Below are 25141 nucleotides of genomic sequence, written 5' to 3'. Positions count from 1 at the left end.
TTTGTTTATAGTGCTCTGACACTTTTATTAGAAAGATACGTGAAAAATCACTAATGGTAATCTACTGTCCATGACTACCAAGCAAAGATCATGTTGTTTTCTCTCTGCAGTATAAAGGCCAACTGCATTGAAGTGGATCATTTTATGTGATTACTAGCTGCATCCATCTTCGTATTCAGACTGGCTGATGGCTATAAATAAAAACACTTAAGTGTTTCTCTGAATGGTGATAGGCTGAATCTCTGAACTTCAATTTATTTTTCCTTATCCTCAGTATAAGGGTTCAAGATGAGCCTGATGTACAACAGCATCTCATGCTTCCCCTCCATGTAGATTTACATAGCAGATATGTGTGCACAGTATGGCCACAAGTCATTTGTCTTTTTAAACTCTGCTTCCTTCTTGACTACGTTCCTTACACCATTCACTGCATTTTCCTTCTATGAATTTCTGAAGGCATGTTTATGCCTGAGTGCTATTTTGGATAAGAAGATATCTTTAGAAGGACAATAATAGAAGAGGAGCTTCTACTCTGTCTATCTTCTGTTCATCCACCTTCTTTGTCTCCCAGGTCATGTATGCAGCAAAAATACTAGGAGCAGCGTGGATACCGTGGTGATACTCCAGAGCAGAACGATTTGGAACCAGGGGAAAACCATACGTGCACAATATCTGCTTTATACCATTGGACTGCTTTTATTCTTGGGTTTGTCCTGATGTCAGTATGTTGGTACAGGTGTCCTCGGAGGATGTCCATATTGTATAACTACATGTCCACATTATGTCTTTCCCCTTTCAGATGTGTTTCATGGCTTTATATTTTGACAAAGTCATCAGGTGGCTGAAGGTGTTTGCAGAACGTTTTATGGCAAGCCTTTCATTGAACCTTGATAGCAGGATTTCCATGTCAATGCATACCATATATTTGTATCTGGACACAGCCATAGGTTGTCCTTTTATGCCGTCCCTCTTAGACTCTGCTGAGCTGTGTTTCTGGGTATATTTTCTCTGCACTTGTCGCTGAGAAGAATCAGTTAGCTGTGGATACCTATTCTTGTGAAATCCCATCCCTACTGAAGCTAACGGGTTTAGTTGCTATATGTGTGCAAAAACTGGGTAAGAAATGTCATTGTGTTAAAGGAAGGCCTGTTTCCTTATCGTGTGTCAAGTTTCTGTATTTCGCACTAGTAATGGGAGATGCAGAGAGCACAGCTAGCCAGCTGAAATGTTCTCTATGATGTGCCACAGCGTTCCTCAGAAATTTCTTCTAGCTCATGGATATTTCATAGCAGGGCAATTTACTGTCTTGTGAAGAAAGAAAAAGACCTGTTTTGGCTTTGAGTATATAGAATTCTTTATTGACTTCTGTGTCTCAATTTTGCAGTTTGGTCTTTGTGATTAAAGGATGCCTAGAGTTGTTTCAGGATAAAAATCCTTTGTTAAGCTTCTGGTAAGGAATATAATATGACTTTTTCCTTTCCTGTGTTGAGAGTGAGCGAGTGAGACATGCATGGGAGGAGATGGGGACTAGGGAGAGAAGGCAACCTTCTCGTGTAATTACATGAGAATATTTGCGGTATGTGCGTTCTCTGCAGGAGACTTTTAAATACAGATAAAACTAATGAATCTTCTGTTTGTCAAGCTTAGCAATACATGTTAAGTCTTCTAACTGAAATCTGTACAACAGATTAAAAAAATCATTATTAGGCCTTTAAAAATGTCACAAAGATTCAAAGGCAAAGAGGCCAGTTTGCCTCTTTATATTGCATTCAGGGATGCGTTATTTCAGGAGCGTGTCCAAGTTGCTGCACTGTCACAGCTTCGTTGCTTCAAATGTCACTTCAACTAGGAGCAGTTTTTATAACTACACAGTAAACTCAAGATGGCTTAATGGAAATGATTTCTTCATGTGTCAAAATGACCCCTTTGTTTCTCATTTTACTCTTTTGTTGCCTGCAGCTAATCTGCTTTTTGGGTTATCAGATCCAAGCATCTTACAATGCTGACTCTAGCAGCGGCATTCAGCTGGAATGCTGCCTTTTGTTTACTGGTTTCGCCAGGCCTCCAGTGCTTTCTTTGGTCATCTGGTGGCTCCACTAATGTGATTTGCACTCCCAGGCTCTGCAGGTAATCATGGGCTTTTATAAGGGAATTAGAGGAAGGCCTGCCACCCTGGTTGCTAATGAATCCACAGGCTATTTCTTGTTTGTGTTTTGTTTTTCCAGCTTTTTTTTTTGGGGGGGGGGGGGGAAGCAGACCGTGATCTGTTTGCAGTTTTATGGATTTTTTCGCCACTGTGCTCGGACTTCAGCTCCTAAAGTCGTTTTACCTGGCTGCGGTGATGTTCATTTTGCTTTAAATAGAAGTACCAAATCATATTGATGAGAATGTGCATTGGGGTTTTTCCCAGGATTTGTAAATAAATACAGAAAAATAGATGGCTACACAAATACTCAAAACTTCTTTATTACAATAAATAATATACAAAAATTGCTCTGGTACTACTGGATGTAGTAAGGAGAGACAAACCTCCACCTTCACGAAAATTCTTTCTATTAAAATAGCAAATCTTGGCATATGTAGGGAAGTTGAAGTGTTTTGCTTAATGAGGCTGCAGCTGGAATCGTAAAATTTTGCAAGTATGCCAGAAGTAGATGGAAGTTTAGAAACACCCTCAGCACAGTCTTATAATTTTGAGCCAGTGAAGGACATAGTCAAGTAAATATTCTATTACAGTTTTTGCAAAAGCACACAGATCTGTAGTTATACTGGATTTTTTTTTTTTTTATATGAAAAGAGTATGCTCAGATATATGCTCAAAATATCTTGTACTCGTTTTCTAAAGTAGAGGAGAGTTTCAGGCTCGGAGGAGTTAAGTTGCTGAGTAAGATGCCATTCCTTCTTATATCCACAACCTCTTACTTAAGTATCCTTGTGGATTTGAGTGGGGACTAATAGAGTGATTAGGATTTTCTTCAGATTAGCCCTGCAGTTTTGTTAGGGCCAGTGTTTGGCTTGCACAAAAACAGGCACAATGTCAATGTTTTTAAAGCTTCCCACTAGTCTAATTAGGATTCGACCTACAGTGGCAGGATCTGCATAGTTTTATCTTTTCATAAAATATTCTTCATCCGTTTCTGTTGTTTTAGAATGGGAGATACCAAATCTGTGATAAAAGCTAAATCTGAAAAGGGCTTTGGAAATAAATGGGCCCTTTCCATGCAAAAAATAGATAATATTGAATCTATTCTTACTGTTATTTACCTTGAGAGCAAGTCTATCTGTTTATCCAAGTCTGAAGAATTTAGACTGATAAGAGTTGTGTCACTGATATGTGGTTTATAGGGTTGGGTCTTAACAGTAGAAGAAAGCTTCAGAAAAACTGAAGTATATAGGCATGTTTCAGTGCCCTCGCTTTGTGCCGTTCTGCGATATTGATGCTATAGGATTTATCTGTGATGTTTGGAGGAGGTGTATGTTTCATTTATGTATGCATGTGCTTATATTTTTAACACGTTAACTGAATATCAGAGCATTAGTTTCTGTTCAAAGAATGTCAGTAAAGTTGTTGAGTTGGTGTTTCTACTTCAGAAAGAATCATGTAGAAATTCAGGTGCAGGGTTTTTAATAGTGGACACATAAAGCAAGAGTGTATCGATTGAGTTTTACTAGGCTGACAGCAGCACTGAAGGTCCTTGTGACCCAGAAGTTTGTGACCCATGAATTCTCCATTTTCCTTCTATTGGTAATGTATCTTGAAGTACAGAGGACTGAAAAATGCATCCTATGTGACCTAACACATTGATTATTTACAAATGGAAAATTATTTCGGGTTTATTGCTAAAAATGTGTTTGATTCTAGTAAATATAAGGGATAGGCTTAAATTATATTCTTAAAAAAATGTTCTCTCAGCACAAATTTACTAAGGCAACAGCTGATACTCAGAAGTATGAATAAGGTCTGCTATATTTTTCCTTAAAATGCTGATTTCAGATGCCTGGCCATTATGCCGGTTCAGCTTCATCAGCTTGGATGCCAGTGAGCAGAAATCAAAATTTTGCTTTATATATGGTACTTGTGTCTGACTGAAGGAGATAAATGACGGTGAGGAATGGGGCAGAGTTATTTCTAAAAATGGTAAATATCTGAGGTTCCTGAAAGTGAGCCTGTAACACACACGCACACCAGCAGGCAGATTTTACAGCTCTGTCCACAGCACAGAAGGAAGATAAATCATGGCCATCCCCCTCTCATTTTTGAAATGGTTCAACCCTGGGGTTTAGCTGAAGGACTTAAGGAGTTTTTGAAGTGCAAATAGACTGGTGAAGGGTAAACCTTTTCAGAGTTTCATTTAGATGGATTTTTTTTTTTTCTATGTGGATTTCTGGCACCAGCTGAGATCTGGAAGGCCACAGGATTTTTTTGTTTTTGATCAATCAAGCAAGCAGAACTTGCCATGGGGGTGTACATTCTCTGCATACATATTGATCCTATTGTGTTTAAAAGTAGTTAATTTAATCGGGGCTTTTTGAAACCTTCCCCAGTAAGACTTGCATTAATGGAGCTGTCATTTCAAGGTCATGTTTCAGTGTCAATAACTTAATGGTAATGACAGAAGTTATCAGTAAGTTTAATATCAGTATTTCAGTTATTCCATGTTAAAATTGCATTGAATTAGAACTGATTTTAGACATGTGCATGTAAAAGTGTTCAGTTTCAAATGCAAAATGTTGCTTTCATTAAATGAGAGATTTTTCAAAGCAGTCTGGTGTTACTAAACACATCAACACCAACGGTTGTGTTACCATACACAGCTGTTTGGATCAGTACCCTTGGCCTGCCCCACTGCATAGGGAATTTGACTTCAAGAATCTATTTTACACCTTGTCTTTTCTAGCAAAATGGCTGTAATGTCAGAGTTTTTATTCAGCGCTCTTTCTAGTAGTTTTGACCTTTTACCTCACACTTTGTCTTGTTTAAAAGCAGCAGCCTGCAGAAGATGGATTGCATATTAACTATAAAAACGTCTTTCTGCTGTGATAAATATTTGGAGATACAACATGTAAGGACTGTCTGTATGATAACACACCCATTTGAGTGCAGACTGTAGATTTGATATGGCAGCATACAGTTTACTACTTTTTGGTCCATATCTGATGCCAAGATCTTCAAGTATTTCAGATGAAAGCATTATATATTTTCAAGATTTTTCCTGTGAGGATGTTAACTGCAGCCTTTGTTATTTGCTGCTTTGATTTGATTGGGTCGGAATGAGCTTCAGAAAGTTGTACCTTGAGTGTCACCATGTCCGGCATAATAGAGTCAGTGGTGAAAATTGGATTCAGATACCATGGCAGAATGTGCCTGTGAATCTCCCAAACTTGGTTTTCTCATTGCTTCTTTTCCTGCTAGTTGTGGCATGCCTTGGGCCCCGCCACTTGCCGAGGACTGGGGTTCCAGAGCGATGCGGACTGAGCAGGCTGGGATGTGAGGTGGAAAGCAGAGTCTTGCATACAACTCTTTCAGTCATGTCCCAATAATTATCTTCTGTAGAGTTTCTTACGTGTAAGTGTTTTCCCCAATTGAATGGGATTTTATCAAAGATTTCAGTGCCAGATCACTCGGTGGCTCACAATGGGAGAGGAACTCTAAAGGTGGTGTGGTGTCCAGAGTTGGGATCCATTTTACAAAGGACCAAACTTGACCGGTTGTTTGTTTAATTTCCATATATTGGATGTCCAAAATGGTACTGCATGGCACAGTATGGGAAAATGACCTATATTAAAAAATGGTGTATTTATACCTTACTTCTGTATTTACAGTCTGGTGGTTTGATGTTGGCTGTGCTATGAGAGCGCAATAGAAAGATTCCAGATCAGGACAGGGACCTAAAATCGTAACTCATAATAAATTAATAAATATGGCTAAATACAGTTAATAAATAAGGCTAAAGAAGTGCATATTGTGATTTTTCCCTGACTTTACACTGAACAGAAGACGTTTGGTTAATAGGCCCCCTATCTTGGTCTTTGTTTTACAACTCTAGCTTTTATGTCCATTAAACTCACATGCTGTCAATCTCATGTACTGTAATGATGGCTATTTCCTGTAGTGTTTGAAAACTGAACATGAGATGCTGTTTCAAGCTTTGCTGAGAAAGAAGGGAATTCTCTGCATCTCACTGCGGAGAAGGCATTCCCAGCATTTGTGGCGTCACTTTTGTGAGTATGTCACTGGGAGATGCTAATATGACCTTTCCTTTGTTAAGTAAGAGATTTCTAGCACCACCCAGGACTCCTCTCTCTTCAACGAGTCCCGTTTCACCAACTGGATAGAGAATTTGGGGCATATTTCAAGTCAGCAGTTTTTTCTTCAGTCTTATTAGGCATAGAGTACAGATCTTCCTTTAGAAACAGACATCGTTCTGTAGACGGGTATGTGGGTGTTGGCTGGAAAATCTACCGTTCTAATTGAAAGTTTTTTCTAAATGGTGTGTGCTCAAATGTCAAAACACTGGGGGGCTGTTACTTGCAAATTACAGTTTTATCAAGCAGCCACGACATTAAAGTAATCTTGCTTCGGTTCAGTATGCATTCATCAAGGGCACAGGCTTGCACGATGATTCTGAATTCCTGTAGAATTTAACTGAGCAACAGCTGGTCTGTAGGATGTGTAGATTTTAACAAGGTAATGTTTGTGTTTTGGCGAAGGACTTGTGTGACATGCTGCTGAAACTGTTCCAAGGTGCCTTCTTCCTCCATTCAAGTCTGTAGGGATCCTGAGACAGGTTTTGTGTGAAATTTCTCCACTCTCTCTGCACCTCTTGATTTTATCACAGGTAAATTCTACAAAATTCTTCCATGGGGTGTTAGGAAAAAAGAGAAAATAAAAAGGCCATCAACACCACTAACTACCGCTACAACAGAATGAATCCTCTTTTTGGCCTTTAATTATGTCAGATTCCTTTTCTCCGCAATTGCCTTTTTTTTTTTCTTTTTTTTTTTTTTTCCTTCACTTGGGAGAGGTTTATGGTGCTGTGTCCGTCAGGATAACCCTGTCTTAGGGCTGAAGTTGTATTTCTCCCTGAGTTCCTAGAGGTGATGTTATCTTTTGTTCACTCAGCAGTATGGTCATTCCTAAGAGCATCTGTCACTTTAGGCATTGTAAGATGGATGAGTCTCAAGTGAACTGCTGGTTGAAGCAAATGGTGAAAATAAGAAAAGACAAGGGGGTTGGGGGTCTTCAGAGGGGACAGACAACAAGGAAGCACTGTTAGAAATCAAAAGTAAGCCAGGTGGTAGTGGAAGAAAGAGCCAAGATGGATCACACGTTAGCAGGTCCTACAGGTCTTGGAAACAAAGATCCGTGGTTGATGAATTCTGAAGAGATCTTCTGCGCCTTGACAAAAACGCTGCTGATTTGTTTCCTACTTCATTTGCAAATAAGGGAGGATCAGAAGGAGGTGATCTGAACATCAGCTGAAGAAATTGTATTTTTGTCACATTGTGTTGTAAGGTTAGGACAAATTAATGCTGCCAGTAATCAGAACAAGGGTTCCTGATATTTTGTGTGCCTTAAATATTGTGTGAGAATCTGTCTGTACTGAGTGGGCACATAACAGTATAAAAGCAAAACAGCATATTGGCAGTTTGGCTTTTGGAAAAAACAGTACACTTAAAATTCGTAGCCGTTGGTATTTCCGAAGGTACTTAATGTTTTTAAGAGAGGGAAGGTTCAATATAGTATCTCTGACTTAGCTGAACTAATTGAGTTAGACATTTTAACAGAAAGAAAATGATGTTAAAAAGCCCAAACCCCAAGAAAACTCCCCCCAAGCCACTGACAAGCAAATCCATACGCCCCACGCCCCCCGCAAGCTGAGCAAAGGTCTGTGTTTGCAAAAGCAGCCGGCGAAGGACAAAAGGCACTTACAGCCTAGCGTGTGTCAAGGTTTGGGAAGGGTTCAGGAGGATCTCGGCTTGAAAAATTATTTTGTCACACTATTGGCATTGGTCCATAAGGGGAAGCACTGGTTGAAAGGCGAAGAAATTAAGATGATTAGGAGCTTTAAAGCTTCACAAATGGTAGAGTATCTCTCTTCTCAATGGATGTAAATAATAGATGAAAGACCGAGAGTGACAACAAAGGATCAGGGCGTTTAGGAGAATGTGTGCAGCCTGAATAGAGGTCTGTGGCCTAGGGCCAAAGGTCTTAGCTTTGAGTGTAATTAGAAGAAAATACAAAAATGTCATTACTAGCAGGTGAAATGTTCAGCACGTGTCCGAAAAATAGCAATTTCAGAGCCAGGAGCTGTTGGAATTGGATTACTGACATTCTGCAATCATTGAAGTCTCTGCGGAGCCCTACAGTTTGGTCAGGAGCTGCGTGTTAACCTCGTTGAGCATCTGCAATAGATTTGCTGTTAGCATGGCGGGGATGCACAGCGCGGGGTAGCATCGATGGTCCCTGGCAATAGAGTTGTTTAGTGTCTTTCCTCAGAACACAACAACGCTACCCAAAACTTTTCCTGAGTGAGAGGTGAGGGTTATAGCTGCTCTCTTAAATAGGCTGATTTTTAAAAAAGGGAGGAGGGGGAGGAAGCTTAAAGCTATATTGCTTTTAATTTTAAAACCTGCGTTTTGAATTCTAGGTGTACAGCTGAAAGAGTCGCATTTGTTCTGGTTTTGACAGCAGGCCCAAGGCTGTGGTCCCAGCTTTAAGCCTAAAATCCAATTTGTGAGCAACAGGGAAAATTCCTTTAAATCTTTTGGCAAAATATTGTCCATTTCTATTGAGAAACCAAACCAGCTCGTGTGCCTAAGAAAGCCTTGTCGAAGTCCAGTCAATTGTAACTTAATTTAAAGCTTGTCCTGATGTTAATTACTGTGCTGTACAGCCCTAGGTATTTTAGGAGTTACTTTTCGGCCTGGTGCTTACTACACCATTGTTGCCATTCTTTGGGGTATTTCAGGTGTATTCTCTTTTATAAACTGCAATTTCTATTAGAAACGTTTTCACTTAAATACCTTTATGAGATGTCAGATAGGAGAGCAACCAACTAATTCTGACTTCATTTTGAACATTGATCTCCAGTTTAGCATAGATAACCACTCACCCATTTAGTTTGTTTCTTTTTAAACCAATAGTAAAATAGTTACTTCTACATTATCTTCTATTTTTTATGTTTCTATGACAGTTAATTTTCTCATAATGATGTACTGAGTTCCTGATATTTCATATAGCAACTGAGGTGCCAAAAATGTGCAGATTCTGTGACAAACTTGTACTTCACTTCTGGTAGAATGCAGAGAAGCAGCCATGCAGCTTCAGCCAAATATTCCTATGAAGAAAAAGATGCTTTTTTAAGTGGTCAGCCCTCCTTTCCCCACCCCAGTTCAGTTTTTGGCCTAGACCAGGTTTAGATAGGCAGGTTTTGTTGGCTTGTTATAAACTACATGCTGGCACAAGTCATTCTAATTTTTTTCTCCCTTCTTATTTTTCAGGTATTCGAGAGTTTTAAACAACTTCAGAGCAAGGCTTCATAAACTCTTAGCTGCATCCTTTAATCATGACTGCATTTCAAACAGGTTAAAAGGAATCTGAGAAGGTACCGTACTTGCCTTTCCTAACAGACAATACATGATACGTTTGTGTTCAGTATCTGTGCTTTCATTTCCATTGACTGCATTTTAGGAACAGTGTGGACTGTAAATAACGATTTTATGTTTGCTTCCGGGCATGTACAACGTCTAAAAGTTCTTCAAAAATCTTGAAATCCAGTTCATATAATTAAACAGCCTTCACCAAAGAGGGCTGATTTGTGCTTCCATTTTTTTCTTATATATCCACAATGAGGTCAACTTCATTGTTTAATGACAGTTCTTTTGAAGCGGTAAGAATTTTCTTCTGCTGTTTTACTTAGAAGCACTGCAAATACCTCAGCAACTAGCTAAATATATGTTTTATGCGCTTGGAGGGTGGATGTTTGTTTGTTTGTTTGTCCTCTCAAAGGGTTTAAAACAAATGGGAAGAAGAATGCAGATCTTTGTAATGATCGGGATAGATATGTGCTTCCAACTGAGATTCTCACACATCTTTTTTTTCTGACTTCTTAAAGGGGGGAGGCTTGTCTCAGTATACAATATTGGGCTCGCATAGTTTCTTGTTGCATTTAAATAGGCAGCGTACCCAGAAGGCTGAAGATCTATTCCTGCTTTATGACCTGTTGTATCCCTGGGGCAAGGGCAGCGCTGAGCAGAGCAAGGGGGTCATGGCCACAGCCCAGGTTCTGAGCGACGCTTGCGGGTTCCCAAAACCTGTCTGCAGGACCGTTTTGTTCGGCAACATCTGGAACATGGCAGAAGTCTGGAAGAGGGGGGAACCTCTAGGATTTTGCTTCGCCAGGTGCTAGGAGGAAGCAACATTAGCCTTTTTGATGCGGGGGAGGGAGATTCTGTGGCCCTGAAGTTAGGCTAAACAATTGCGGAGGTCAAAGGACAGCTGAGTGCGGTCAATGAGACACCCTGGGGTGTATTTTGTTACTTAGTAAAAGGAGCAGCATCCTAAAACCCTAAAGGATTCTCTTGAAAATCTGTGTTGTGAAAAGGTTTTATGAGTCTGATGGCAAAAAGTGCTGATTTAGCTAAGGAATGCTTGCTTTTGTCTAAATGAAAGGCTAATCCTTACCAAATGTTGGCAGCTATTATAGTGCAGTCAATGCAGGTCTGAAAGGACAGTTAGAGTAGAAGTGTACTTTGGGATCCCAAATGTTTATCATTTTAATGGTCCTGTAACCGAAAAGATTTCTGAACTTTCACCTTTGATCCTAAAATTTATACCCTGAGTAAAATATTTGGAAAAGTAAAAAGTAAAAACTTTCACTTATAAATTAAAAGACTTTGTTCCTTCGGGAGGTGCGCCTGCCTTGTTCCTCTGTATTCCCTGACAAATTCTCTTTAGATTATCAGAATACTGCATAGTTTAAACTATAACTTCTTTTAATCTGCTAACACTTATTAATTGGTTGAAAAAAATGTCATTTTTTTTCTGGTCTTGAGCAATTTTTGCTGTTCTTGTTCAATGCTCACAAAAAGACCCTAAAGAATAGGTTTTGAGTAATTAATTCATATTTGTTTAGCATTATCCTTCGTTAAGGCGACAGCTTATTAACACTTAACATTTGTCATAGAAACAGATAAGAAATCAATGTCAGAGCCAAGACCTTGTAAATAACCCGAAAGGAAATGTAATAATGGCTGTCTTCACCAGAGAGGTGGTGGGGGAAGGACTGGGCATGTGGCAGAAAAGGTTCAGTGCTTTTTGTTTTCCTTTGGAAGGGTGGGGGTTGCTCCGAGACACAACCCGGGGCCTCCGACTCTTTGGCCCTACTGTCTTACACAAACACTCATTGTTGAGTTCGGAAGAAAAGGATACGGGAGCCAGCGGTGGTGGCATTTTTATAGTGACTAACCTGGTGTTTCATCGTGATCTTCAAAAGGACATCATAAGAACAGTGAAAAAGAATAAACTGCATAATTTTCAAAGGGTAAAAAATGAGTAAAGAAGTTGACAAGTAGTGGGGTTTTTTTGTTGTTGTTGTTGTTTTTTTTTAAAGAAACGTGCTTGCAAAATACAGCTCTCCAAAGAGCTTAATATTTAAACTTTTTAGAAGTACTCTATACAGATGCTTAGCATTGATTTATGTCAAGGTTAAGGCACCTTTAAACAAATAAAGTTGGGGATGGATAAACCTACTAAAATACAAATCGCCTATTAAACACAGAAGATGTTTGTATACCATTCAGGTTGCTACAAAACTGACACGTCTTGAAATTCTCCTGATAACCCCTTCTAAACTCATCAGGAAATGATAGCATGTGTGTTTGAGGGGTACACAAGGGAGCGGCCAGATAGGATAGAGATGGAAGGTCAGGCCTTAACGTTGACTTTCTACGCTTCAGCTTCATGCTTTTGCAATAAGGCAATAACAAATGAAGAAAGGATTAAGGTGATTTATTTATCCATGAGATTGGACTGGCTTTTGCTGTAGAAACTCAATAAGATGTCTGAGTCTGTTTTCAGCTTTATCCCTATAAACAATGAATATCACATTTTACACATATATCTATATGGGTTGTATAAAATAAACTGTATGATAAAACTGCTTAGAGAAATACGTATTTGCACTATAATGCTTAATTTTGTTTGTAACCCTAGAATTTAATTACTCAAACTATGTAAACTGGAAGTATATGTATTATTAAGATTTTTTTCTCATCTACTGGAGAAAATTGTTCTGTATCTATAAAGTCTTGATCAGGTGTTTTTTTTCAAGTGGATTTTAGCCCACAGTGAGAATTCTATACATAGTATTTATATTCGACTGTGGCAGCAGTCACAGAAAAATATGAGCACTAGTTTCTTGACTGTCAGTACTTACTGGAAGTTTTATATGTGTGCCTTCAGGAATGCACAGAACCTGTGAATTTTCTGTGTTACTGACTCACTAAACTGTAATAGCAGCTTTGGGAATCAAGATTGCCTCTGCTAGCATGTTTATGTTGCAGGTAAATTAAGTCTAGCCTGTAAACATCATTAACCTTTTTCCTTTTGGGAGAAAAACAAGTAGGGAAGCACATCTAATGTCTCCAACAAGTAATGCATTTTATTAGCATTTTTTCTTCTTCCGAGACATAAAGACCCCATACAGAATTTATCATAGTGAGTGATGAGTTGCATCACAGAACAAACATAAGCATTAGAAATAGAAAATTGTTTTCTTCTCCTATTCAGTGTTAATAGTATGTCATTTTGAATTTTTGCATTTCTGTCTTAAGTAAAGATAAAGGTTTTTCTTTGCCAGACCTAAATAGCATTATAAAAACGGACATTTATCCTACAAATACCTATCGAGATCCCTAAGTACCTAGAAAAGGTAGCTTGAATGTCAAAGCTTTTTTTTTTTTTTAGATATATCCTTGGATGTGATGGTAATGTTTTGTTCTTTCGATTGCCTGTTGCAAATTTCTTCTTAACTGAAATCTTGGATGTTGCAGAAGGCACAGTAGTGATGTGCATCTTTGATCTGAAACAGGGGTTGCCTCTGGTGATTTCAGAGATTCTGGACAGAGCTTTGTTTATTTTACAGAAGAATTTGTGGTATTCTGGGGAGGGGAGAAAGTAGAGTCAGCTTTGACACATGACGAACACACGTTGCGTAAAAGGAAAAGGAAGAACTCTACAAAGCACTCTGTACTCTGAAGTTCATTTCCACTAAAATTCGATACAAGAAATTTATTGCTTTTTTAAATAGAAATCCTATGGGCAATTTAGACACTTTTTCCTAGCAGCAGAGAAGGTGCAAAAAATGTCCACACGATGTTAAACTTGACGTTACTTGTTGGGTTGAAGCAGATTGTTACGGTTTTGATCTATGCAGGGTTTTCTTGTCCATTCAGTGCATTGCTTTTTGCGTAGAAATGGCCATGAAAGCAGCTGGCTTTTCTGTTTGTTTTTTTTTTGGTCTCTGCATCACAGGCTAAAAGTGACTGCAGAAGAACGATGTTAGATATGCCTCTTAATCTAGAGACTGCACGGGAGCTTCGGGTTAGAAAAGATTTGTTTGTTCCTTTCTAAAACATATTCCGAGTTCAGATGAGCAGAAACATGATCATTTTGACCTGTTTGAAAATGATATTTTCAAAAGAGCTGCACAGGAATGTGCTCTGAGTAGACTTTATAAACATTTTGACATAATCTCTCTGCAAAAGAAGAGGGACTTGTTTCCACCTTTCGTGGCTCCTTTTTAGGGATGATGGTTTCCAAGCCTTGTAAAAACAAGAACTCTTTTTCAGACTTGCCTTGCTTTCAGACAGGGCTCTAGGGGGGAAAACAGTCATTTTTTGGAGGAGTTGAGGAACCAACAACCCACCTAACCTTATTCTATCCAAGTGTGTTACTGAAGGCAAGTTTGATTACTTAAGACTTTCTTCATTACTCCTTGATTTCATTTTACTTTTTAATCTAGAAATCTGTGTTAGGGATTTGTTTAATAATCTTCCTGGAGAGGGAAAGGAACAAAATTTGATGGTGCTTTTGGCAGGATTATGCACTTCAGAGATGAAGGAGGTGTGGGAAATGCCGCGTGTGAGGCTCTTGCGTGCAGGGTGCTCTCCTTTGTACAGTGTCACAGACATGCTCTGGGTGCAGAGACCGTCTCTTTTTCGAGGTGGTAACCCTGAAATTACTTTCAGGTTGCAGATTTGAAGAACTGGTTCAAGGGGGAGAGAAAGGATTGCTAACAGCAAAAGAAAGGTTGAAGTTTACAAAGTCCTACTCCAGTGCTTCATTTTTAGTCTGTTATAGCTGTCACAAACCAGAACATGCACCAGATAAGATGAATACTGTGGAAAAAGGAAATACTGAATAGATGTTCCTGAAGAATTGGGTCATCTTTGGTTGGAAAGTTTTAAGAGCCAGGGCACTCTGTATTACCATTATGCCTATTACTCAGAAAGATATTTTTTTAGTAGCATCCATTAGTACCTGTTGTTAGAATTAAGAACTTTCAGTAATGTTTCTGCAAAATGAATAGCAATTAGCTTATATTGCTTGGCAATAAAAATTTGTCTCCCTTATTTAGGAGCAATTTCACATGAGAAAACTTTAAAAAAAAAAAAGAGCATAGGGAAAAACACTTTTACTGCAGATGTAGATACCTAGGATGATTTTTATTAAGGATATTTTATTTAATGCTTGTATTGTACAAGCTGATGTTGCGATGTGTCAAAATGGATTACCTTTTAGCTTCTATTTTCAGTATCTTAGTAGTGAGTTTTTAGGCTGCTTTTCTATCAAATAGTGTCATCTTGGTTAGCAGTCTTAAAAAATGTCAAGCAATGTGTATGCATAAATTCCTATTTAAATGGTAGCTTGTGAATACAATAAATAAATAGCATAAGCTATGATGTTTACAACTTAGATTTTTGCAGCCTAGTGGTCTAAGGATTTACAGTAATTTACATACATGGTTTGCTAAGCCATAGTGCCCGGTCCTACTCCATAGTCCTGTTGAAGACAACGAAGCAACACCAGGCAGGTGAATATGTACTTACAGGACTGAGGTCCACTGAAGATAGATCATGAGAAGTGATGTAGAGGGGATGTGCAGGAAAAAAATTAATAAGAATTACAAACAGGTTGAGCAAACTCAGTGATCGGAAACAACATTAATATCATTAGCTTCATATGGTAGTCTTTATTAGTCCAGTTGTGTCGAAGAGTTGATCACAAACTTTATTGATAAGGCATTCAAAGGGTGCTTGGGATTGTAGGTGAAGTGCTCAGCTTCTATGTAACCAGGCCACATAGGCTTAACAGATCATTATCCCTTTCATTTTCTTGAGTAGCGTAAGTTGAGGTGCCATTATTGATGCTCCTTTTTACGTCATTATATGGCGCACTTGAAACACTTGTAACTTTCCCTTTGACTTTCTCAGGATAGAAGCAACCCCTCAGGGGAAAAAAATACATAATTCATGAAAGTAAGAAATTAGTGATAGTTATCAGCATTAAAATTGTTGTCAAATATGGACTTGTGTTTCGTATTTAGAAAGATGTAACAAGACTGTCCACTGAGCTTCCCACTCATGGAAATTAAAGAATTAAAGATTAAATCTCCATTAAAAACACAGTTTTAAATTAATTAACTGATGCATCTGAGAAGATACAGTTTACATTATAGATTATTGGAAACTACATAAATACATTTTATGTCTCTAATAGTTCTGAATAGTTTGTTTAATTAGTAATTACTAAAGATAGCTGTTATCTAATAACTTCTTATAAGATCTGTGTATTACTAGCAGACTACGGATTGTCAGTGAATGACTGTACACTTATGTATGGAAAAGTATATAAAAATAACGTTTCAATAAAAATCTGTTAGATTTGGGAACAGGTACCAATTTTCAATACATGATTTGGGGAACATATTTGGGCTCGGAAGAACATTTCAGTAAGCTGCAAAATGCCAAATGCAGTTACATTATTTAAATAGTTATTACATTAATTACTTGGATACTACATTAGTTTTATCTGCTGTGTTATTAGTGGTGATAGCTGAAAGGATTCAAACATGTAACTAGCCTGACTGTGCTAACACCCTAAGTTGTTAGGAGAATAAATTGTAATTCATGTCTGCAACGAATTGCAAAATCAAAATTACGCAGCAAAAATATGCCTTGATCCTAGAGCTGGGATTAAGCACCATTACTGATCTGGTTGTATTGCACAGGCATTAATAATGTGGTTAATAGTCCTATTGATTTAGGGGAAGAAACATAAATGGGGAAAGCTATGTATGAGCATGCTTGTTTTAAGGAAGCAGGCTGAGATATTCAAAAGTGCTCCTTAGTGGTTTATTTGTGCTGCCTCTGCAATGAGTGTGTGAGCATCCAAGTGTAAGCACATTCTCCTTTTAAAATAATTAAGTCTTTTAACTTTACCAAAACTTCAAAATGAGAAGCTAGGTTTGTGGGGTGATAACCCTTTTTTTTTTTTCACCTGAAGGTTTTTCTGTTGAAAGAAAAGAGAAAATGTACCTCTTCTGTTGAAGGTGCATAGTAATGTTCCATTCCCTATGTACACTGCGAAAGATCCCAGTAGCATAAAAGGATTTGCTCCGTCTTCTACAAATTAATTTTAAAAACCCTAGAAAACCTTCACCGTGACTTATCTGCTAATTTCATAAAATCATTTCAAAAGGCTCTAAAAGCCTTGCAGTCAGAATAGGTTAAATCAACATAATTAACTCCTGAAAGCTTGTGTATCATGAAGGATATAGGCCTATTCATGTAAGGTTCATATTCCACTATATAATCTTCTCATTCTCGGTTATATACTACTGAGCATTTCTTTTTTTATTACTGGCAACTGAATTTTTATTAACTCTTCTACTCTTTTATAGCCTTTATGGTCAGATTTGTTGTCATCTGACTGCCTGTCATTGTCCACAACCCTGTATCATCAACCTAAAAAGGATGTCATTTTTTTTAATATTATAAACACAAAATACAGTTTATTTATGGTTTCTAATTAAGCTCCTTTTTCCACAGTAGGAAGGCAGAGGAGGAATAATTAGGGAAATGGTATATTTGCAAAAGCTTGGGGGGAGGGTTGTGTGAACAGATGTGTGTGGGTGGGTGAGAGTGTAAAAGAGTAAAAACATATGAGTGCATGCAAGTGGTGACAGAACGTACAGTGCCTGTTTATATATGAGCATTTGCGTGCATAAGACAGTCTTTGCACATGAAAACTAGCCATGCATTTACAACAGACGACAAAAGATGTTCCTTGATTCCAAGTACCCCGCTAAATGGTATCAGCTACTGATTTGCTCCATTAGTGTTCAAGTCTCTTTATAGTACTTTTTCATGTAGTTTTCCATATTCAGGTAGGCATATATTGCCTTAAATGCTTTTAGCATCATTTATTCACAGAAACTAGTCCTCCATAATTTTTGCATATTGTGTAGTCACTGTAGGTGAGTTCACATAAATTAAGTAGTGAGATCAGATGTTTTCTTTCATCTGCTTGTTGCATGTGTTTACGGGGGAAATGGCACCAAATGAAATTTGGCACATGCTTAATCCTTAAATCATCTCAGTCTTCACTAGAAGGATGTGTTGAGCATCCCCAGTGCACCGACTGCACCAGTTTTCCTCTCGCTGTGCCGCAGGAGTTCAGCCTACCTGGAATGCGACTTTTTTTTTTCCCGAGTGGGAGCCATAACCTGGAGAAAAGTAAAGCCAGTGCAAGGTCTGTACAGTTCTTGTCACAAAGCTTCAAGTGCAGAAATCTTGCAAAATGACTTCCAGCTCCAATTTGGGGATAATAAGAACTGATTGTTGTCAGGTTTACGTAGTTTGATTCTAACTATACAGACTTAACTCTGAAACAGTATTGTAAAACTTCAGACTTATAAAAGATTGCATCCAAAGATTCTGGGAGAGTTTTGTCAGAACATTTGAAAGATGAAGAAAAATGCAAGATGTTAGACAATAAAGACCAGTGCTGAACTTAAAACTTAAAATTACTGAACTACAATTTTGTAAATCTTGACTTGAGCTTAACTTGCATTGACTTGTGTAACATTGCACTTGGCAAAATATTCTATGTTTAATTGCAGTTGTAAGCTCGTCTTTATGTGTACAGCTCAGTAAATAATACTGTTAAAAAGAACTAAAGAGACATTTCAAATTTTAAGAGATGAGATTGAGTTTCAGTTTCTATTTCTTGGTGGTTTTCCTGTTTTGGCCTCGGTGTTACATCGCTGCTGGTTTATACTGTGAAACTGAAAACTCCCAAATCACTGAATTTTTAACAATGCCATTCAGACTTAATTTTTGCAGTATTTGGGGGTGATTTGAAGTTGACAGCTTCATGCATATAAGTTCAACTTACTAATACCATCCTGAATTCAGGTGTGAATTTTACCTTAAGTGTGTTTATTGTTTTGTGAACTGTGCCTGAAGACTATGGGGATAGTCTTGGAGTGGAAGGGGTAGAACAGTAAGGGCATAACAGCGTCCATATTAGCACCACTTGTGATTTGCTTTTTGTTTCATGTTGTGGGGAAGCAGCTGCCCTGTTCCCCCATCCTGCACGTAGCTCTGTTGTGTATCCATTTGTCTGTCTCTGTCCAAGGAATTGTCCAAATCCCAGGTAACCTCATGCACTACTCCAAGTAAAGATACTATTAATTGAGCAGTAAGAGGAGGAACCTTGTCAGAAAAAATAGGCGTTCGTGATCTTTCCCATTCCTCTGACACAGTAGTGGCAACATCAGACTGAAAGACTAGATTCTAAACAGTACTGGATGCTATCGATATTTTATTCAAAATAAAATGAAAAGTAAAAATGAAAGGAAACTCCACTGTAAACAGAGTCAATACAAACTAATAATTCGTTTTTCCTGAAAGACTTTGTGAACAAATTATTTGTCTATCACTTGCTACATAAGATTGTAAACTCTTATACAGTTGAGTTTGAATATCCTAACCAAGACAAGAGCAGGGTGAGAATCTCAGGATCTTGAAAGGACTGTGGGGGAAAAAAAGGATCTTCCAAAGGTTATGAGATAAGGGGTCTGTTAATGAGACTACTCTGCCTTACACTCTTGTATTGACTCACATCTAAGTCTTTCCCCACTGAATGCTACAGTTAATGCTGGGTATATACTTTTGACTTCAAAGTCTACACTTTTAATTAGCGTATGTATTTGTTATTGTTGTTATTAACTGTCATCCTTTCTGCTGTAGGCATGTTCGTGATACATCTTAATGATGCCCTAATGGGAAAAAATACTACTCCCAAAACGTCAATCAGAATGATGTAAATAATAGAAAATGCTAGCTGTACCTGAAACAACCAGTTCCCAAACAATTCTACAGCATAAATAGATGCCTTGTCTCTCTGTGACTAAGATAACCCTCTGAGATACAGAAGCAGTGCTGGGCCTGGCAGTGCCTTTGTGAAGAAACTGGCTTTCTTTTCCTTTGAAGAGGAACTTTCCTGTGGGGTTAGGCCAGATCAGAAGCCAGATTATGTGTTTTGGAGAACACAATTACATCATTAGGTTAAACACAAAGTAAGGACTTGATAGAGCTGACTTAATGGAGGGTGTTTGCCTCAGATTCATCATTCGCTATCAGGTAATTGTGAAATTGCTTTAAGCCATAACAACAACACTCACCCCCTCCCTCATCCTCCAGTTCAGTTCCTCTCCTTTAAAGTCTCTGGGGTCATGACCCACCTGGAGGCCAAATATGTGGTATCTGGTGTACTGAATGATCTGATTATATTTTTACTAGCAGAGCCTTCAACTCAATGTGCAGTTCTACTCCAAAGAGCTATTGGGTAACAATCCACTTTCCAGAGGTTACTTTTTTTTGGTATGTGATGGACCATAGTCACCTGTTTTTCTAACTAAAAGTGGGTAGTGTTTACTGTACTTACACACTTCAGGTCTTCTGGAGCTGTAAAGAAGCTGGGCTCTGGTTCTTCTTGAACATCCAGTGTCATGTATCTGCACAGATCTTTTGAAACCTGGATGACAGCATAGGACAAGATTATTTGATTGAACTGACAAGACTTTCTTGTAAGTTCAGCTTCTGGGGTTGAAAGAGTCATCAGAATTTCCCTGGGTCCTTTCCCACACGGTTAAGCGATGCGGTGCTAAAATCAATCATCCTTGGAATTTTGCTTTATGTTACTTCCATTTCTGGCTGCCTTGGTGGAAGTTACCATCAATTGTAGTTTTGTTTTCCACAATGAATGCCCATATTTACTTTTTTTATTAAAAACTATAGCATTAATACTTCTTCTCTTGTGGTCAGGCTAGTGGAATTTCATGATTGCCGTGTTCATGTCCCTTTGTATGGACCCAGATTGAGATGTGAGGGCTGCCTTCCAGCTCTGTTGTTACGGCAGCTCTCAAACTCCAGCAAATCTCACAGTTAATCCTCCAGTTCAGTCATGGGCTGCTGCAAAGAAGACTTGAAGTAGGCTCAGGAAATCTGCTTTGAAGAAGCACAGCAGCAGTGAAGATGTGTGGGGTAGTAATCAGGATGCCTTAGTATCTGGATCTTTGCAGAGAAGTACCCTGAGAGTGATAGAGCCTGGAGGTGCAGGTGACCTGAATGTTAGGAAATTCTCCTCTTATTTCATGTTTTGCTGCAGATTTCATTTTGAAATTACTCAATTTTGATTGTGTCTTCTAGTCTCTCTATAGTAAGTTTTAAGGACATGAAATAAAAGTTGTCTGAGTAGAGTGGCAGAGTTGGTAAAGTAAAGAGGGGAAGCCTGGAGAACGGCTGCTGTCAAACCGAACCTTCTTCCTTGGCAGGGTGGAGGGGGAAGAGAACATACAGCAGCAAATCTTCCTACATATATATACTCTGCATAATGCACATGTTAACATGCTGCAGAGTCCAATCCAAAACAGAGCTCAAAAGGTTGCTAAGGGAAGTAATGAACTTAGGAATTACACTGGTGCAGGTAAAAGGAAAGGTGAGGGTTGGAATACTGTGTTACAGACGTGCAAATTGCTCGTCGCTGCGAATTTAACCAGCTCTGTGCTGAGCTAGCTGCAATTAGTGCACATGTAGATATGGAAAGAATTATTTACCCCCAAATCAAACCTCCTGCCCATTAGAAACCTCTCAGTGCACCCAAGTACGCTCTGGCGTAGTTCAGTGTGGTATGGCTGGATACAGGACAGTGGGTGTGAGGGTGGGCGCTGATGTATCCGTGTTGACAGGAGAAAAACAGGCGTCTGAGACTGGGGAGGAGCTCCTCAGCCAAGTCCAGCTCCGTTTTCTCTCGGACACTCTGTCAGATATTCTCACCTGCACTCAGCCTGGGACCGTCTTTCCCACATCCCCCCGAGCTCACTGACGCTACATCAGCTGTGCAGAATTTTAGGGAACGCTTGTCTTAATTTCACTCTAGAAAGCAACAAGGGGTTTTTTTGTTTGTTTGTTTGTTTCATTTTTACCAGATGGCCTCATAAAGGAATCCAGGATAGACATATTGTTTGTACAACGTTTTTTAACAATGAGCATTAATTTAGTTAGATTAAATCATTGGTTTTGCTCACATTTAAATGCAGATATGGCAGGTACATATCTTAATAACAGAAATGTTGGTGGTTTTTTTTTTCTCTTTTTTTCCTTTCCTTCAAATTCCACCAAATCATTTTTCCTTCGGACCCTTTGCTGCCTCCTCAAGCCCCTTCCGCACACATGAGCATGTTCAAAGCAGGTTATGCTCCTGCTGCCTCCCCTGCCACTGCTGCGGTGCACTCGCTGTGAGCTGCCTCCCATTTACACTGGGAGGAGGAAAATGAAGTGCTTCCTAGTTGCACCAGGCATTTAGGGGTAGAATCAAAAGCAGAAACACTAAGGCATTAATACCTTGAATTGGTACTCCTGGCTTTTGGGCAGGCTGGATCAGGATGGCACAACCCAAACCGGCCCGCAGCTCTCTGTCGGAGGGTCTCGCCAGCTCCTCTCCCCTGCAGAGGGAGAGCCCCCTGCTCCTCCAGCCCCAGCTCTCCCCCCCAGCTCCCTTGAACTCCAAATGAGACCCAGCTGTCCTAATGGCCTCGGGCGGTGTTAGGAAATCAGCTGCCCAGTGCTGGCTCCCAGGCGCTGGGCTCCGGGGCTCCCAGCATCCCCCGCCGCAGCCCAGCAGGACCCCCAGCCACTCTGCCCTCTGGTCCCTCCGCCTGCCTCGTCTTGCACAAGCACATCCCTGACAAGCCTTCCTCCTGCTCCGCTTCCATGCTGCAGAGACCACTGCTCACACAAGTTGCTTTCCTTTACTTGGCATTTCCAATTGCAATCTTGTTTTCTTTTGGCAACCTAGGAACGTCCTCCAGTAATATTAAGCAACATACTTGGGGAAATCCATGACAATCGCCATCCACAAGCAGGTCTCTTTGTATAGATTCCAGGGAGGCAAAATAAATAGGCTTGGCTCACCAGCATTTTTGCTGTGTGCATACTATATTTTATTAATAGTTTCCTGTCAAAATGAAAATAGCTGGCGTAGATTGTATACAACATATAGATTGTAGAAAACATGGAGGATGAGCAGACTTCAGGCAGATGGTGTGCTGTAGGAATTGCAAATTTTCTGATTCTTAAAGATTGATTCATTTTTATTATGGTATTTTAACTAAAGTCTTTTCATTTAAATACATTCCTGAAATCCTACCTTAAGCACATCATACTTGACATAAAATTCCACAGCACAGAAATGAAATTTTATGGTATGCAATTTAATGATATAATGTTTGTCATGATTTCACTGACATTTGTGGAAATATCATCACTGATTTCAATAAAACCAGGATTTCAGTCACTTAGTTGTTTTTCATCAATTCTTTGTTCAAAGGCACCTGACAGGATTTAGTGTACTGCAACCTTAATCATGCTTCAGCATAACTTTTCCCCTAACTCACTTTGTAGTTGTGTGTTTGTACACCCTCCCTGCCGTTCCAAATTTAATGAAAACTTACAGAATGAAAATCTACCTGTCTTAAATATTTTATTGCTGAAATACCTGAATGCGTCACGTTAAGAAATTGTGTTTATCTCTATATATAGTCTCTGGTTGGGGTAGGGAAATGCTGTTGCCCCAAAATTTATTAAAAGCAGGTCTAAGTTAGAGGTGTTGAATTCTTTGCCCAAAGTTGTATAAAGTCTCTAACAGAACAGGGAACTGAGCCTCTCTCCCAGGCTGGAGGTGAGTAATTAGATAAGCTTCGTGCCTATGTATTCCAGTAGTATAGTAGTACTTAGCTCTTAGCTATTTGTCTATACCAGCAGATCTCAAATGCTGTTGTAAGTGGCTGTCATCATTATTGCTCTTTTACAGGTGTCCCTGAGCACCTTGAGCAACCCAGTGACCAAGCAGGAGTGGAATTGTAGGTTTTCTAAATGCCAACTTATCTTCTTGGCCAAGGTCTCTTCTCGGTCATAGGGCTAGGTGACATTTAGCGAAGGGAAATACAAAGATAATGCTGTAAGGTTTTGTACTTTTCTATCTATTGATTTAACTGGGGAAAAGTTCTCTCTGTTGAAATAAAATTCTCCAAAAATGCAGTCTTGTATTCAGAATATTGGAAAAATGTTAGATTGCTGTTTCTTTGGAACAAATGTCATATGGTGTAATGATCCAGCAAAGTGGAAAATTTAATGTTTCAGTGAGCCTCCCTCAGCTCATTGTAAAACTTCCATGGCCATCCTGCTACTAAATGTTTACGTTTGAGAGTCTGTATCCTAAGGCGGGAGGCACAAATGTAACAGGCTGTGGGCTGTATAATGTCACCCAAGGAGAAGTAATGGTCTGTTTGTGCTTGAATATTTCATGAAGCTCATAAATTCATCATTGTTATAAACATAAATGTTAATTGTCAAAGAAGATATTTAAATGATTGTTATAACCATACTGGTGTAAAGCATAGTTTAAAATAAAAACATTTCACAGCATTTACTGTGTACGATTTGGGTGTTATTTATTTGTCTCTTTTTGTACTTACCTCCTCTGTTGTAAGAGTATGATTAGACAATTTGAATTATATGGATCAGACTATATGTAAATCATAGTGTTACACTGAAGGTAAGAAGTGAAGACCTTGAAAAGACAGAGAACTGACCGTCCACACAATTTCAGTTAATATGAGCAAGAGCAAAAATTCAAGTTATTGGATGTCTTTATGTATTATTTCTCTGCAAATGATGGCATACTGACAAGTAAAATTATGTTAACACAGTTAGACAACTAGTGATGAAGCCAAACCTGATGTTTTTAATTATCTGTGTTACGTACCCTTCTGTAGTGTACTCTGAAAATCCTAAAAAAAACCAGTAACAATGATTTTATCGAACCTTCGTTAAATTCTACACCAGGCAGGTTCTTGAGGCTGTTGAGAGGCCACGTATGCAGAAGACACAAAGCAGTGTGTTGGAAATGTGCTAAAAGCTGTTACTGAAACAAGAGGACACAGTCCACCAGACTGAGAGAGAAATGTGACTGTGCAGTGCTAGTTAGAAGTGTTCTTTTCATAGCATGCTTTCTTATTAACTTTATATCACTGTCATGATGGACACTAACAAGACCTCACTCTTCATTTGTAAATGGTCTGCATATGCATTTTCCCACCCTCTTATCAGATGTCTTCTTTGTGTCCTTAGATCATGGGGAATTCATATGCAGGGCAACTAAAATCTGCCCGTTTTGAAGAAGCTCTTCATAACTCCATAGAAGCTTCTCTGAGATGTAGCAGCGTTGTCCCACGGCCAATCTTCTCACAGCTGTACCTGGATCCTGACCAGCCTCCTTTCTTGCCGGAAGGTAACCATGAAAGTATGGCACGTTTCAATTGTTGTTTTTCTGTGTGAGAAAAGGGTGGGATATGTTTAATTAAAAAGACAAAAAAGCCACACAGCAGTTCATTGTGTGGCACAAAATCTGAATCTTGGGCCGCATTAAGGAGAAGGAATGGCATGCTGGTTGTTTTAAAAGGAGCTAAATGCAAGTACTGATAAGTTGTTTTTTTTTTAATTTTTATTC

The 25141-nt window shown here is 38.9% G+C and overlaps 1 protein-coding gene across 3 annotated transcripts in view; it reads left to right on the top strand.

Moving 5' to 3' along the window:
- The window catches only part of GREB1L (GREB1 like retinoic acid receptor coactivator), a 142405-nt gene that overhangs the window by 52230 nt on the left and 65034 nt on the right, over positions 1–25141 (top strand). For 2 of the 3 annotated variants that reach the window (XM_087755225.1, XM_087755208.1), the window contains exons 2-3: positions 9505–9608; positions 24763–24934. In XM_087755225.1, the coding sequence (XP_087611351.1) occupies positions 24766–24934 (169 nt within the window). In that variant the 5' untranslated portion in view covers positions 9505–9608; positions 24763–24765. The remainder of the gene's footprint in view (positions 1–9504; positions 9609–24762; positions 24935–25141) is intronic. The other variant, XM_087755218.1, reaches the window with a different exon arrangement.

Source organism: Nipponia nippon, unplaced genomic scaffold (assembly GCF_047370975.1).
Source record: "Nipponia nippon isolate SJK-2023a ecotype South Korea unplaced genomic scaffold, ASM4737097v1 scaffold_1, whole genome shotgun sequence".
NCBI classification, from domain to species: domain Eukaryota; kingdom Metazoa; phylum Chordata; class Aves; order Pelecaniformes; family Threskiornithidae; genus Nipponia; species Nipponia nippon.
This window is presented reverse-complemented; position numbering and strand designations above follow the sequence as displayed.